Source organism: Hyperoodon ampullatus (assembly GCF_949752795.1).
Source record: "Hyperoodon ampullatus genome assembly, chromosome: 9".
NCBI classification, from domain to species: Eukaryota; Metazoa; Chordata; class Mammalia; order Artiodactyla; family Ziphiidae; genus Hyperoodon; species Hyperoodon ampullatus.
The window spans coordinates 49,264,884-49,280,762 of record NC_136922.1 but is presented as its reverse complement, the minus strand read 5'-3'; the positions used below and the strand labels follow the sequence as shown (position 1 = coordinate 49,280,762).

The 15,879-nt window shown below is 40.8% G+C and overlaps 1 protein-coding gene across 1 annotated transcript in view; it reads right to left on the bottom strand.

Moving 5' to 3' along the window:
• Positions 1-15,879, bottom strand: part of SLC25A13 (solute carrier family 25 member 13) — a gene marked incomplete at both ends in the record, with an annotated part of 202,965 nt that overhangs the window by 69,177 nt on the left and 117,909 nt on the right. Inside the window, 5 exon segments of the mRNA XM_079712019.1 lie at positions 299-386; positions 3,738-3,822; positions 4,037-4,130; positions 4,884-5,022; positions 7,088-7,234. Coding sequence (XP_079568145.1) covers positions 299-386; positions 3,738-3,822; positions 4,037-4,130; positions 4,884-5,022; positions 7,088-7,234 — 553 coding nt within the window.

Sequence of the window (15,879 nt, the reverse complement as noted above, 5' to 3'; positions counted from 1 at the left end):
ATATCACACACAGTTCAAATTTTAAAAAGCACATCACTACAGCCTAACCTCATTATTAACCTGTCTCTAGAAAGCCTATCTGCAGACAAATAAGAGAAAAAAGTCACTTCTAAGTCCCTGATCAGATGTAGGTACGAGGAAAAGTTCCCTTTGCTATTATCCTATCTCACAGATACAGACTGGTAACTAGCTCAGGGAAAGACCAGAGGAGGCTTTGTCCTTCAATATTTCAAGGTGGAAAATCAGAGGAAAAAGAGGAATAACAAAAATGAAAAATTTGCACTCATCCATGACTCACCTCCAGCAACAGAACCCAGACCAAACCTGTAGGCCGACTCTGCAATTTGTAGGAGAATTGGTCGAGATGAATCGACTGAGGCCTTCTTCTTTGCACGCACAGGAATTGCAGAGTGAGAAAATAGGAGACAGAAAGGAAGACAGAACAAAAATGACCACATACTATTTTTTAAAAGTTACAACTGGGTTCTAAACTCATGATATAACTAAAATGTCAAAGAGGAAGGTATGATTAGATTTTTTAAGTTCTTATTAATAAAAAGTAATTATTGCTATTAATTTTTAAAATCAAGTTTGAATATAATGAAAGCTGTTATGTGCCCCCCAAAATGTTATGAATATGAACCCATTTTCAAATGTTCAATTCTCATTAGTGATCAAAGCGATACAAATTTAAAAACATTAATGAGACATCATTCTTCATCAATCAAATTGTTAAATTGGTAGGTTTGGGGGTTTTTTGTTTGTTTGTTTAATGGCAATATCCAACCTGGTAAGAGATGATAAAAAAAAACAGAGCTTCTCAAATCTGCCATTTAATCAAGCATAAACTGAAGGGAAACTTGGCAATACACACCCAAACCCTTAAAATGTACCTGAACTTTGACCGTGCAATTCTACTTATAAAAAGTTAGGCTAGAAAATAATCTTATATATAAACAAGGATCAAGCTACAAGAATATTAAAAAGCAGTACTGTTTTAAGAGCAAAAACTCTGAGAATACCTAAATGTCCAATAATGGAGGACTGGTTAAAAATAATGCTATAGCTTTAAAACAAAATTGTATGTCATTAAAAAGCAATATTGTAAAAGATATTTGATGCTCAGAAAAAGTGTTCATAAGGTATTATAAAGCAAAAACAGGCTAAAAAGAATACGGTGAGTAGACAGGTATTCATGGTATGATTTTCTTTACCTTTGTTTGAAATGTTTCATGATAATCTTTTAAAACCAATGTTAAAGACTGTGTGTGAAAATGCTATTTTTTAAAAAGTTATTTTGGTATGTATATGCATATAATAATAACACTAACATTTTGGCTATCTCATCACCCAGAGATATCCAAATGTTTACAGTGGCTACAACTAGGTGGTTGTACTACAGGTGATTTGATACTTTTTCCCCTTTTTTGTCCATCTTTTCTAAATTCATACTTCAGGCTAGTCAGTTGTCGTATTATGATTGTTCTTTTGACCTATTATTCTTACAGTGTTTTTGATGCCAGAACATTTCAGAGTATTTCCATTCTCTGTCTACATAAATAAAATAGTAATTTTATGTCACACAGAGCTGTCACATGAGGATGGCATATAGCTGGTGCTTAATAAATACCTGTTGAATGAATAAATACATTCAGTAACATTTGTTTTTTCAAAAGCCACGATAATTAAGATTGGTGAACAATGAAAATAATGACCAATCCCAGCTATCAACCCACTGAATTTTAGTTGCTGTCAATGTAGCACAATTCTAATACAATGAGATAATTTGGAATCTCCTTCAAAGTTATTTAACTGAAAACAGCTTTACATAAAAATATGCATCTTTAAGAAAGTAAAACACCTCTTCTGCAGATTCCATGGGGTGCATCCAATGCTATCTCCGTATAGATGGATGATTTCCATCTATATCTGTTAACCACAGTAACTTCGTTTTGACAGATGCATCCGTTAGAAAGGCAATGTTTTATTTACACGGATATAAATATGCACTACTTAGAAAGGTGCTGGCATCAAAATAATGAGTGAAAATACTTTGAAAATAATAGGTTGGTGGGGAGAGGAACCTACCACTATCACTAACTCATCCAAAGACAAAATAAATGAAATCCCAGACTTTCATTTAACTTTCCTAAAGCTAGACATTTGGCGTGCTCACAAAATGACACAAGACAGACTCCTCCACCTGCACTCCTCTGTGGAGGATAAATGTTGGCACCTAGCCTACCAGGTAGGTGACCTCCATTGCTTGAGTCTGTCGATGTTGTCAGGCCCACTGGGGTTCACATAGTAAAGAATATTCCAGGCAAGGCCCCAGTGAATTGCTCTAAACCTCTAAGCAGCAGCCAATCATTTCCTGCTATAAATCTCATCAATCTCGTCTAACCCTTTCATGGCCAGGATCCACAAGCACCCATCATCTGAAACTCCCCAAAGCTGCAGAGTGCGTAGAAGAAAACTTGTGGGATACCACTGCCAGCTGGAGAACAGGAGGAATCTTAAAAAAAAAATTCTCTGCTTTTTCTTAATCCCCAAATTTCTACAGGAGCTAGTAGCACAGAGACGAAGAGATAATCATCTGGTAAGCAGTGTTTAAAAATCAAAGCGGGGGGCGGGGTGGGGGAGAGCGGAGCTGCTTCCACCTCTGCACGTGATTATACAGTTCTCTCTCCTGCACTCGGGGAAATCGGCTTCCTCTTTTAACGGCAGCCAGCTGGTTTTCCAGAGGTGCCTAGTTAGGGTTTACTGAGCGCACACCCACCGTTCTGAGTTACACGCTGCACACAAAACCTGCCGCTGCCATCGGGTGGGAAAGAGCTGAAAGGAGGGCGTCCTGGCCCGAGGCCTGCCCGTCCTAAAAATGCAGCCCGCATCAACCCATTGTGGTCAAACTGGCGTCTCTGTACAGACCCGGAGCTCCCAGCCAAAAACTGTTCAGTCTCACAGGATTCAGAGATGGCTTTGCCTTAAAGGAGGTATTTTTCTAAAACGACGCTCGTCTGTGAGTGGATTTATTTTACAAACACCATGTAAGCACAACACATGCTCTGGAGGCTTTTATTCTCTAACCCTGACCTATAGAAAGCCGAGTAAGAGTTAAATGTAAGAGGTCCCAGGTCTTCGGTTTCTGACTTCCACAAATTCAAGAGGTCGGTTTCTGTTAACCATAAAATAAAATTTAGCATTCCTCAAATTGTTTCCACATAACTTATGAGTCCTTTCACAAAGAAAATAGGTCTAAAAGCCTTCAAACTATGACTCCAGACTAAACAAAATTATCTCATTTTGATATTCGGAAAACCGGCAGGCATGGCAGTTGGGCGATGCCCTGATGAAGTGCCTCTCTGTGGGGCAGAGCCCAGCTTTCATTTCACAACACGACGCTGGGACGGTGACACCAAAACGGGACTCCAGCCCCACCTCTCCCAGCACAAGATTGGGGGAAGAAGATCTTCTGCCTCTTTTGGGAGGGTTAGGCTTCTAAGGCGGCTAAGAAATCACCCCATCTTTCACAGGAAAAGCAAATGCCAATTATCTGTGTCTCAGAACATCTCTAAGTAATTTCTCTTTCCAGCCTTTTGAAATGGTCTGGATTTTTGGTGCAAAACAAAGAAATGGTAGGTTAGAGGCCAGTGTCCAAAAGGCAATTGCATGTGAAAAAGGGTTGGGTGACCCTATCAAAGAAACACAAGGAAGCAAGTGTGCTCCCTTTTACCCACCTGCCTCTGGGCCTCGGCCAAGTTGAAGGGCAGAGTTCCCTCTTCCAGAGGAGCGATCCGTTCAATGTCGGCTAAGGTCATACGTCTAGAGGGAAAAGCAAGCACAAGCAACAACAAAATACAAATTTATTAAAATTTACGTTATGGAATTTTAAAACATTTCTTTTCTTGTTTCCCATATTTCAGAGTCATCTTTAATATGGCTTCTTTTTCTCCAGGTTTGCTGCGGTCCTCCTACCCCACCTCCTAACCTCCCTTTATTAAGCTAATTAAAAAAAAAAAAAAAAAGAGCAACTTACCCCCGTGGCTCATATAAATCTGCTAACTGAAACAAGATGTCAACTTCCATGGGTGTAACCTGACCAAATTTCTGAGCTGCCAGAACAAACTCCTCTGTATGGAAAAAGAGTTAAAAGGGAAAGATTCAAGAAGGAATAGCCACTAAATGCAGCATTAACTCAAGGCACAGGAATGAGCGAACATCACCAAACTTTATTATTAACAGTCGTAGAATTCAAGTCAATCCAAATAGGGTAAGAATTTTTGCAGTTCTTTCATTTATCTGGAAAGAGTATGCAGAATAGTTTCTCTAATATTGACTCTAAAAGCTTGGTGTCATCCAAAGGCTTTGAATAAATGACACAGGAAGCCATTCAAATTGCGGGTCAGGGAAAACCAGGAAGGAGATATGAAACTCAATATGCATAGGTCCCAGGATGTAATATTAATGAAGCTGTGGAACTCCGAAGGGAATTCTCTGTTTAAAAAAAAAATCCCATTAAAATGCTGATATCTTGATCAGAGATTGTCAATCAACACACACTGTCAGCAGTGTAAGTTTATGGAATTCCTTGTGTACTTTTGAAGGTCACTTTAGAGGATGCCAATTTAGCTCAGGTTTTAGTAAGATTTGAAAACATTTAAGAAACTTTACATGGTTCCCTCATTCAAAGACTGTCTTGGGTTTATTTAAAATGTGCTGAAGATTGTTTTGTCTGATCTAAGGGTGGAGAACACACATGCACCATATGGTTAATATGTGTCAGTGGGACAGAAAAATTTATAACATAAACTCCTAGTTGCCTTCTTTACCCTAATAATAACTCACCAAGATAGTTGCAGGCAAGAATTCAGATTCTCACTCACCTTTAGTCACCTCTACATCTTTCCTGTTGCCAGCCAGAGTGCTGTAGATCTTTCTAATGAGTTCCATGTTGTTAAGGAGTGAATTAAATCCATTAAAATAGGAGAAACTAACTTGATGGGACGTGGTACCTCCAGCAGCCTTAAATAAGTTGAAAATAAGAGGGGGGAGAAGAAAAATAAACAAAGCATTTATAGAATGAAGAAGATTCAGAAGTATGTACATCAAATGCTAGTTTTGGAAGTAATCAAGAAAACATGTATAGAAAGAAATGTTTATAAGCATTTTTCTTTCACATTAAAAAAAAGCTATAAATGATTTTTAGAAGTAACTGCAACTAATCATGACCAGAACTTGTACTCTCCACAAAGTCCTAGAAAACTAAATACATGTGTAGGATTATAACAACAGAACCAGTAGTAATTTACAGAGTTCAAATTTCAATTGGAAATGTTTTATAAGTTTGTTTATTTCATCTAATGAGCAATCCTTAAAAGCTTAGACATGCAAAACTCTATTATACACATGCACACATGTGTATTCTTATACATGTAAAACTCTATTATACCAACACAAACATACTATGAAAAGTGGTCAATCTAACATTAATATCATGATTTGTCATGTTACTTATAAGTAATAATAAATCAGCATTTAAGTACAGACTTTGTATTGGTAGGATTTCTAGCAAACAAGCATATTATGGTAAAATTATGAGATGTCATACGCTTTGATGAGGGTTAAGACTGGTCAGAATTCTGATAATCAGAATTTGTAAGAAACCATATTTCTTCACGGGGACAAGGAAAACAGACAGCATGTCCATTATGAATGGAACTTCAGTTTGAGGTTTCAAATATTTTGCCTTCCCTAACAAGGCAAAATATTTTTTATTAGGAAAGCACTTCTTTATAAGGTAACAATCACATCAATCTTCACTTACTACTCATTTGAAATAGCTGATGTGAGAGCTGGGATAGCGAAGGGGGGCCAAGAAAAGGAGCGAGATTAACACAGTGCCGGAGTGGAAAAGGCCTTGTCAGATCACCGCATCTCCAAAGAGAGAGACCAGAAAGAAAAAGAGGAAAAATGAAAAGCTCCCCTGAGTTCTTCCTTATGGTAAGCATTGTGGCAAACTCAGGGAATGGTGAAAACACTCAAAAAGTCCTCTCCCTGGGATTAACAAAGGAAGAGTTACCATTGCATAAGGGTCCCAAATCTGGGGGATCATCACAATTACCTAGGAAGCCTCAGAAATTAGATTCTAGGACCTTCCCACCTGTGGATGATGAATGGGTAGGCCTGGAAGAGACCTCAGAATCTGCACTTTTAATAACTATCCCTGATGATTCTTAAGCTCCGTGACCAAGGCTTGGGAACCACCACCACGGAATGTTCCAGGACACCCTCAGGGTCCATGAAGGAGGAGAGTGGCTGGACATCCACTAGGAGGGAAGCTCCACGACACAGGACAGCAAGGCTCCACCCACTGCATGTGCCAGTGTCGCCTCCACACACATGCTGAATGAATGAGTGAATCCAAGGGTTAGAGTTCCTGTTCTGCTGACACCTCAAATACATCTATGCGCACTACTTGTTTAGAAAAGCCACTTTGCCTTGGAGAACAGGTAAAAGCAAAGATCAGCATCTGACATACCTCAAAATATAAAGCAAATTAATATGCGATTATATGTCTGTTTTTCCTTTTTAAAAAAGCCAGTTAATACATTTCTTTAAGATAGTCCACATCATCCAGGTAACAAGTTAACCTACGCACTAAAACTGGCAAAGCACTCTCTGTAAGTTTGGTGATGGATGCAATATCACTAAGAAAATTTAAAAATGTTAGTGTTTAAACAGAAGAAACTCTGCATAATCTGTAAGACTTGTTCTTACAATCCCTTATTTACTGAGCTTACACCAGGTAGAATAAGCTATTTCATTATGGCAAGTTACAACCTAGGAGGAGGGATAAATTGGGAGTTCGGAATTGACATATACACACTACTATATATAAAATAGATAACTAATAAGGACCTACTGTATAACACAGGGAACTCTACTCAGTACTTTGTAATGACCTATATGGGAAAAGAATCTAAAAAAGAGTGGATATATGTCTAACTGATTCACTTTGCTATACACCTGAAACAAACACAACATTGTAAATTAACTATACTCCAAGAGAAATTAAAAAACAACTTACAGCTACGAGACATTCTTCTACAAAAGGTGTCAAGACATGAGGGCGGATGGTGACCATAATGTCTCGGAAGTCAATGGCTGTGACTTTTCCGGTCCTGGCATTGTCCCTTTGAAGAAAGGCTTGCTTCGCATGCTCCAACTGTATTTCCTGCAAACAAAGAAGGTGAAATACTTCATTTATGTTTCCCATTTACTACAAATGACTGCTCAATTTCAAATCGGGGTGAAGAAATATATACATTATATCTTGATTTACTAAGCCCCACACTTGTTCAATAGCACTCCCAAGCTATCTCCTTCCAAAGAGAGAACTTTGTTCAGACTGGTGAACATGTCTTGAGAAAGTACATTCCTTAAATTTCTTACCCAAAGAAACCAAATCACTTCCATGTTCTGCTCTAGTCCAAAGACACAAGGAAAATAAAAACTAGAATGAAGCTTGGCAGGCTCAAAGATCTGGACAAACCCTGCTTAGGGGATGCAGATGATCAAAGGAAAAACACCTATAGGGACATTAACCTCTCTCCAAAGAACAGAGAAAAATTTTTAACGGTAACTTGGTTCACAAACGTGTGAGGTAACAGCAGATTGAAAAGGGTGGTTCTGCTCAGGAATATGCTATTCCTCTACACTATTGGTATTTGGGGTAGGTTAAGCCTTTGTTATGGGGGCTGTCCTATGCATCCCTACCCTCTTTCCACTGGATGCTGGTAGCCCCTTTTCCGCAAGGCCACTGCAATCAAAAATGTCTCCAGAGAGGACCACATGTCCCGACTGCGGACCAACACTCTAGAATTAGGGACTGGATGGTACATGCATCAGAGGTGGCAAAACTGTGGCAGTGCCATTGGATACATGTTTTAATTCATATGATCTAAGGACAGGAAGCTCAACCTTAGATTTCTATTGCTATTCTCAGGGGATAACTGTATCAAAAAATAAAACACGGTCTCCCGTCAAAACCCATCATGTGCTATGTAGGAGAAGCATCCCTTCTGCAGAGAGTATTATATTCTCTTCCTCAAGACACTCTGTCCATTTCCCAAATGGGCCCTTAGAGTGAGATCTAATCTCTATGAAATTAAAAGGCAACCCAGATGTGGCTTTCAAGGACTTTAAATTATTTAAATTTAAAAGTTTTATTAGATGATACTGAGGAATTAACTTTTTTTTTTTAACTTTGGTGGGATAATGACTTACAGTTTTATGAAAACTAACTGTCTTCATGAAGTAGTGCAAACTAAAGTGTGGGAGAAATGACATGAATCTGAAAATGCCTTGAAGTATCCTATCTCCCTTCTCCTCCCACAGAAAGGTGGGGAGATAAAGGAAGACTAATATTGATAATAATTGAAGCTGTATAGTGGGAACACGGTGGGTCATCATATCTTTATCCTTACTTTTATGGGGTTTGAAAGTGTCTACAATAAAACATTTTTAAAGACAAAACAATAATAAGAATCAGAGTTCTTATCCTATTCAAAAGCCTCTTCTCGGTTATAGCATCTGCCAGTGTTGATCCAGCCTATCCCTGCTGGAACTCTAGTCTGGGACCCTAATCTTTCTAGTGCTTCTTCCACTCACTCCTTAAATAGGAGGCACGTGTCAGCCCTCTGTCCTCAGGTCTTCTCACTCAACTCTCCTAGGCAAAGACCTCCCTTCCCTAGGTCTTCTTATAAGATTTCTTATAAGGCTTGACTCCCAGATCCAAGTCTCTCACTCTATCTGCTGCGCCAGAATTTCTAACTGCTTAGCGAATATACTCATGGGGGTATCTTGTAAAGGCCATAAAATTACACATTGCTAAATCCACTACTATATGTCTCCCACCCAGCCCTCAAACCTGGTCCTTCTCCCATGTTCAAAGCTTAATTATTAGCATGTTGTTTTCCAGGTCACTTACCCTAGAAACTTGTCATTTTCAATTCTTCCAGCTTCCTTTCCCCCAGAGTAAACCAGTTACTACGTTAAGCCACTTGGACCTTTGAAAGTTCAGTCAAATGTATCTTTCCCTTTTTTATTCCTGACCACTGGTTCAAGGCCTCCTCAGACCACGGCTGAATGGCCACCATGGGCCCAACTGTCAGTCTGGCACTCCTCTCTGACCTCTGTATCCACCTTGCACACATCAACAGCTGCCTTTCAGCATCTCAAATCTGACTTCAATCACCCTCAGCTGAAACCTTTCATCGTAAAGATCTATCTCCAAAGCAAGGCTCTCTAGACCCTACAAGGAGTTACTCTCAGCCTGGTCTAGGGCACCCCATGCCCAGCCTGGACAGACCTTCCACACATCCGGGCCTTTGTCCACACTCTTCCCTCCACCTGGCGGAGATTATAGCCTTCTGCTCTAGCTCTTGAAATCCTACCACTTGGTGGCTCAAATGCCACCACTTAGGTAAATATAACCAGGCCTCCTAACTGAAAATAACTGATCTGATCATGTGGCCTCCTGCTTGAACCTCAATTATAAGACTTGTCTTGGGCTTCCCTGGTGGCGCAGAGGTTGAGAGTCCGCCTGCCGATGCAGGGGACATGGGTTCGTGTTCCGGTCCGGGAAGATCCCACATGCCGCAGAGCGGCTGCGCCCATGAGCCATGGCCGCTGAGCCTGCGCGTCCGGAGCCTGTGCTCCGCAACGGGAGAGGCCACAGCAGTGAGAGGCCCGCGAAAAAAGACTTGTCTTACTCCATCCTACATTATAATCAGTTATTTACATTCCTGTCTTTCCCCCGCCTTGCCAGGAAAAAGAGACTGTGTCCTGCTCATCCTACTTACGGTGTGGGCAGAATGCTTTAGATATAGCAGGTACTCAATAAACCATGGACATAATCTTCAGTGACAGGTACTGTATAAAACCAACTGAGTGAACAAATTACAATGTATTGAACAAAAAGGGGTCCCCTGTACAAGTGTCTCCAATTTAAAAGGAAGGATGAAACCAACTGTTAAACACCCCGTAGTGAAAAATGACCACAGTATGTATTCAATTGAAAGTAAATGAACACAGTCTTCTTTGAATTGCTAGACCCACTGCTAAAGCTATCGTAAGCCAAGATTACTCTCAACAATACCAGAAAGTGCGTTCAGTTATTTACCACTTCCCCTAGTTTATAACTAAAATAGTCTCGGGGCTCCTCAGATCATTCTATCAAAAGCAGCATCAGTTTCCCCGGTCACTCCAACTCCTCAGAGAGCAGGAAGCCGGAACACTAATACCAATCCATCCAGAATGTCTAACTGGGACACAGACACCCAAGTGGGGTTGATGCTCCCACTGCAGGACAGGGGGTGCGTCTGTAATGAGGACAAGTGGCCTCACTATGCATTTCTGTGCACGATTAAACATTTAGTAGCGGGAATCCCGCAATCACAGTACAAGAAAGCACTTCTAACCCTAACAAAGAACAACTTGAGAACACGTTTCCAACAGTTCTTAAAGATTGGGGACACTAAATTCCATGAAAAGCAAGGTAGATCCAGGTAGTTCTCTAATAGTAGAGTATAGTAAAAACGTTTAGTTATGTGTTTCCCCAAACTTAAAAGTAGCTCACTGAAGATGGGGGTTGCCTTCTGAAGAACATCTGTTTATGTCATGACTACTTCCTCTTCTGGGTGAGGAAATGAAAACTATTACCTCAAATGATAAAACAGCCACGATAACAGCATTTTGTAAGCATACATTACCTGGCAGTGTTCTAAAGTGCTTTGTAGTGATAAACTGATTTAATGCTCACAGCAACCCTATGAGGTAGGAACTATTATTAACCCCACTGTAGCAGTTGAGGAAACGAACGTCTCACTGACAGGAAGCAGCAAAGCTGGAATTCAAACCCAGGCAGTCCCGCTGCACTGACCTTGCTCCTAATACCTCACTATACTGCATGGGAAGCCTGGATAAAGCTGCTGTCAGGAATTTGATTACAAAATATTATTTGAGGGCTTCCCTGGTGGCGCAGTGGTTGAGAGTCCCCGATGCAGGGGACACGGGTTCGTGCCCCGGTCCGGGAAGATCCCACATGCCGCGGAGCGGCTGGGCCCGTGAACCATGGCCGCTGAGCCTGCGCATCCGGAGCCTGTGCTCCGCAACGGGAGAGGCCACAACAGTGAGAGGCCCGCGTACCGCAAAAAAAAACCCCAAAAAACCCAAAATATTATTTGACACTTACGAGTCTTCATAGCTATAAGAAGATAAACATTCAATTTGCTTTTAAAGTATTCCAGTGCTCTAGATTTTTCTGTAGCCTATTTTCATGAGAAAACAATAAAATTCCCAAAACTTTTTCATTAAGGCAAAAGTCTTTGATGCGCTCTCAAACACCAGGATTGTCCTCCTAACAACAGCAGAGACCATGGAGGAGAGAAACCAAATCTAAAGGGCCTTCTCCCAGCCTTGCTCACAACCTCAAGAGATTGAGGAGGAGAAAGACCAATAAGGAGGCCTGGGGGGAGCTAACACACAGGTACTCTATAAATACTTAATTCAAGAATGAATGACCTTTGAAACAAATAGCCAGGCTCACTATTCAGGGTAGTTTGACTTAACATCAAAGCTCTCCATTGGCACCTCTACAGCTGTTTAAGGAAAACCTAACCCTATTCAGGGCTACCAAGATGGTGAAGCATCCTAGATCTGAGTCCAGAGGGGGTAAAGCTGGGACGGCGAGCTTTTGGTATGCATGGTGTCTAGAGCATGGGTAGTTACAATTCATTTCCAAAACGAAAGGGACCAGAATGGATAAACTCGTCCTTCGTGCAGGGGAGAGGAGAACAATGGGAGAAGCAATAGTTACGTTCAAATATTTAAAGGTTTAAAGGACTATCAGGTAAAAAAGAAGTTAGACTGGTCCTCTGTATTTCTTAAAGAAAAAAAAAAATCAATGGAGAGAAGATAGAGGGATCAGGTTTCAGCACAAAACACAGAAGTATTTAACCTGACTATTTAGCAATGAAATGGGCCACCTTGCAAAGTAGGGGGTTCCCAGTCACTGGAAATACCTGTTCAACTACCGGCTGAGAAACATACGTCAAGGAATTTTATTTTTTTATTTTTTCATATTCTATTTTATTTCATTTTATACAGGGGGTTGTGGAAGCAATCTGTTATAATGACAAATCTGAAGTTTGGGACAGGAATGGGCAGAGTTCAAGTATCAGTCATGGCGCTCCTAGCTGGGAGGGCTTAGGGAAGTGTGTTTATATCTCAGAGCCTCAGCAACACCTGACTGCACTGAGTGGTAAAAACTAGACATCACGTGTGACCGGCACTTAATATAAAGTAGCTTTGATTTTGGTCAAGGTGAATGGTTTAAAAACCTCTAAAGTCCGTTCCAATATAAGTTCTTGGAGTCTTTAAAAAAATCACCTAGTAAGTAAGGAACAGCAGTTCTGCTAAGTCATTCTGAACCAACAACAGGAACAGAGAGACGAAGACCAGTTAGGGTGGAGGATAACAGTAACAGCTGAGTGCCTGAACACTTCTACAGGCCAGGGGCTCTGCCAAGAACTTCAAAGACAGGACTTCATTCAAGCCTCACGATAATCCTGTGAAGTGATAACACCTTCATCTTCCAGAGACACCCAAAGCTTAGGGAGGTTAAGTAACTAGTCCAACGTCACACAGCCAGGAGGTGGGAGAGGCTGAGATCTCTACCAAAGTATTGTCGGATTCCAAACCTGAGAATTCCAACCACTAACTTATGCTGCCTTGGGTAAAACCATAAGTAAGGGGATCATAAGTGATCTGGACAGATAACTGGAAAAGAGATTTTAAGAAACGTTTGGGTGGTGATTTATATATAAAAATGGAACAAGAGGGGCTTCCCTGGTGGCGCAGTGGTTGAGAGTCCGCCTGCCGATGCAGGGGACACGGGTTCGTGCCCCAGTCCGGGAAGATCCCACATGCCACAGAGTGGCTGGGCCTATGAGCCATGGCCACTGAGCCTGCGTGTCCGGAGTCTGTGCTCCGCAATGGGAGAGGCCACAACAGTGAAAGGCCCTCGTACTGCAAAAAAAAAAAAAAAAAAAAAAGGAACAAGAGTTTCTTAAAGAATTCTCACCTTGGATGATGGGAGAGGTAGGAGAATCTACCACAAAGAAAATACTTAAGGGGAAAGAGATGAGGTAGTTGACCACGGGGAGAAACCTGGAGTGAGATGAGCTTTGCCTCCAGCTACAAACAAAAGAAAGCCAGAGGTACAGGTCGAAATGTAAATCTGAGAAATGCAGACAACAGGATTTTAGGGGGAAAAAAACCCCCAAAAGGCTAACATTTACTGTTGTTAAGCACAGGCTATGCTCCAGGGACAGCTGTATTTTCCTGCTTCATTTTTCAATAACCTTATAAGGTGGGATTACCCACCACCTCCATTTTGTAGATGGAAAAATTAGGTAAAGAGCAGCTGAGGGTCGCGTGACGCTAAGGATGAAACTGGATATGCAGCCGGGCGGTCTGGCTCCAGAGCCATATCCTTATCCTACGTGGACTGCCCGTTCCTTTTAGGGGAAGGCCTACCAAAAACCAGAAGGAAAAAAAAAATAAAGTTGTAAAAATGGATGAGATCATCCTACAATGCATAGAAAGAGCAGGCAGATGACAAAAATGGAAGCAATACCTAAATAAGTGAGTACAGACAATAAAATCGATGGCCTGAGACCCTGTGGAAAACCCAGAGAGCTGGGATGAAGGCACGGCTCTCCCGAGAGAGCTCTTATCAGTAACAGGCCACAGGGCGCTTCCTAAACGCTGTTGATGGAGCCAGGAAAGACTATAAAGAGAAAGGGCCCTCCTTCACCTAAGGCCAGAAGGTCACAGAGCAAGGAGCTGGACGGCCACCTCTAAGGCTCCAGCACGTGAAAGGAGGCCCAGTTTCTCTTTACATTTGCCAGTGAGCTGTTTTCTGTTCCCTCTATTCCAGTACGTGATGATTAATGGACTAGGCTTCTACTGTAGCAGTTTCCAACTACTTTAACACACCCATTCAGAATGCTGCAAGAGGGGAAAAAAAAAATCAAACTCTTCAGAGTTTGCTAGCTGTACAAACTCTTCAGAGTCGCTAGCTGTACAGAAATACACATATATAGGGGTTACACCACTTTTGGTTTAACATTCATGCTTCTAAGAGTTCCAGGCCTGTCATTTCCTTAATAATCTCCAATTTTCAAGGGGGTATATTCTGAATGCAAAAATTCTCTCCACCTCTATTCAGACGCACAAGTTTGTGCTTCAGCCTGAAAACAATTTATCAGGAACCAAAAAAAAAAAAAAAAAAAAAGACCAACAGACCCTCAAAACAAGCAGCAGATCCAGATGATTTATATTAGACTTATATTATAAAGCCAAGAACACCAAAAAACACCCCTGACTACTTTGCATTTTTGTGTTTTGTACAGTTTTGAAATTAAAAAATATATATCTAAAATTTTAATAACAACAGGTTATCAACAAAGATATAATTCAAAAGAATTTCTTTTTAGGGGTGGTGGTAGAAGAATTCTGGGGAAAATGCAGGTAATTATTTATGAAAATGAGGAATAAAAATGTATAAAGAAGGTTTGCTTATAAAATATGGTATTATATTTAGCCCTATTTCAAATAAATTCTATATTACATCAAGTATCAGGACCTCTACTATTTAATATATAAGTATCATTTTCATAATCCTATGCTAATTTAGAGGAAAAAATTCTAGTTAAAATAAAGATCCACATATTTTTAAACTGAGTGAAAAATGGAACTTGGCAATGGAATAGGTAGAGAGATAAGTAGTTCCCATTCTCAACATTTTTCTGTGCTCCCCACATTCAGCCTATGCAGTCAGACTTCCAGGGTTCAGCGTGAAATTTCATCTCCAATTCACTGGGTGGGGTCTCTAATTAAAAGGGTCTTTAGTAGCAGTGCTGCATGTGACACTGCACACACAGCAACACCTTGGCAACAACCAGTACAGAGCTTTTCTATCTCAATTTCCTTCCTCTTCTGATTCAACATTAAACTTCACAGTGGGTAACAGCTATATGGTGTGTTCATTTTCACCAGGATGTTACTGTAAAAGCCTGCACAACAGGCTACTCAACAAAACAGCAAGGTGATGAACACCATGGACACAACAGCACAATGAATTCTGATTTCCTTTGCCCAGAGAGCAGAAAGTGCAGCGCAAATGAAAAGAATCCTGCGTCTAATTCTCCAAGTGACCAGGCTATTCCCCCATCTCTGGTCACTCGGCGCCAAACTAGCAGTGGTTTCCATTTGGACACAAAACACAATCTCATCTCTTGAGAAGCTGAGGGCAAACAACATTAGCTGCCTTTACTCATTATTCCATTTTGGAACATCAAGTGGTACTGTATTTACGAAGCAGTACCAAAGCTGTATCACAGACCCCATCTGGTCCAACTTAAAATCAACATAAAAATCACACCCATGTTAAGAATGCAAATATAATCATGGTCTCTGGCTACTAAAGATCCAGGGTCTAGATATTTTAACTAATACAGATGGCAAGTTGGGGTACCCGAAGGGGGGCCACAAATGGCTTGGGTTACTCAATCCTAAGTAAGGATTTTGTTAGTGGTCCACTGACCTGTTTAAACAATTGTGGCTTCAGCAAGTTCTACTACAAAGGATTGTTTTTTGTTAACACCTGAAATGCTCTTTCAATTCCAAAGCTTGAGAATTTGATGTTGCCATGGTTGAAGGTTATGTTTTCTTTTGTTTGGTGGTGATGTTGGGCTGGCAGGGGGAACAATTTCTTTTTTAACAACACAGCCTTTTGTGCTGAAAGTTTTGCCT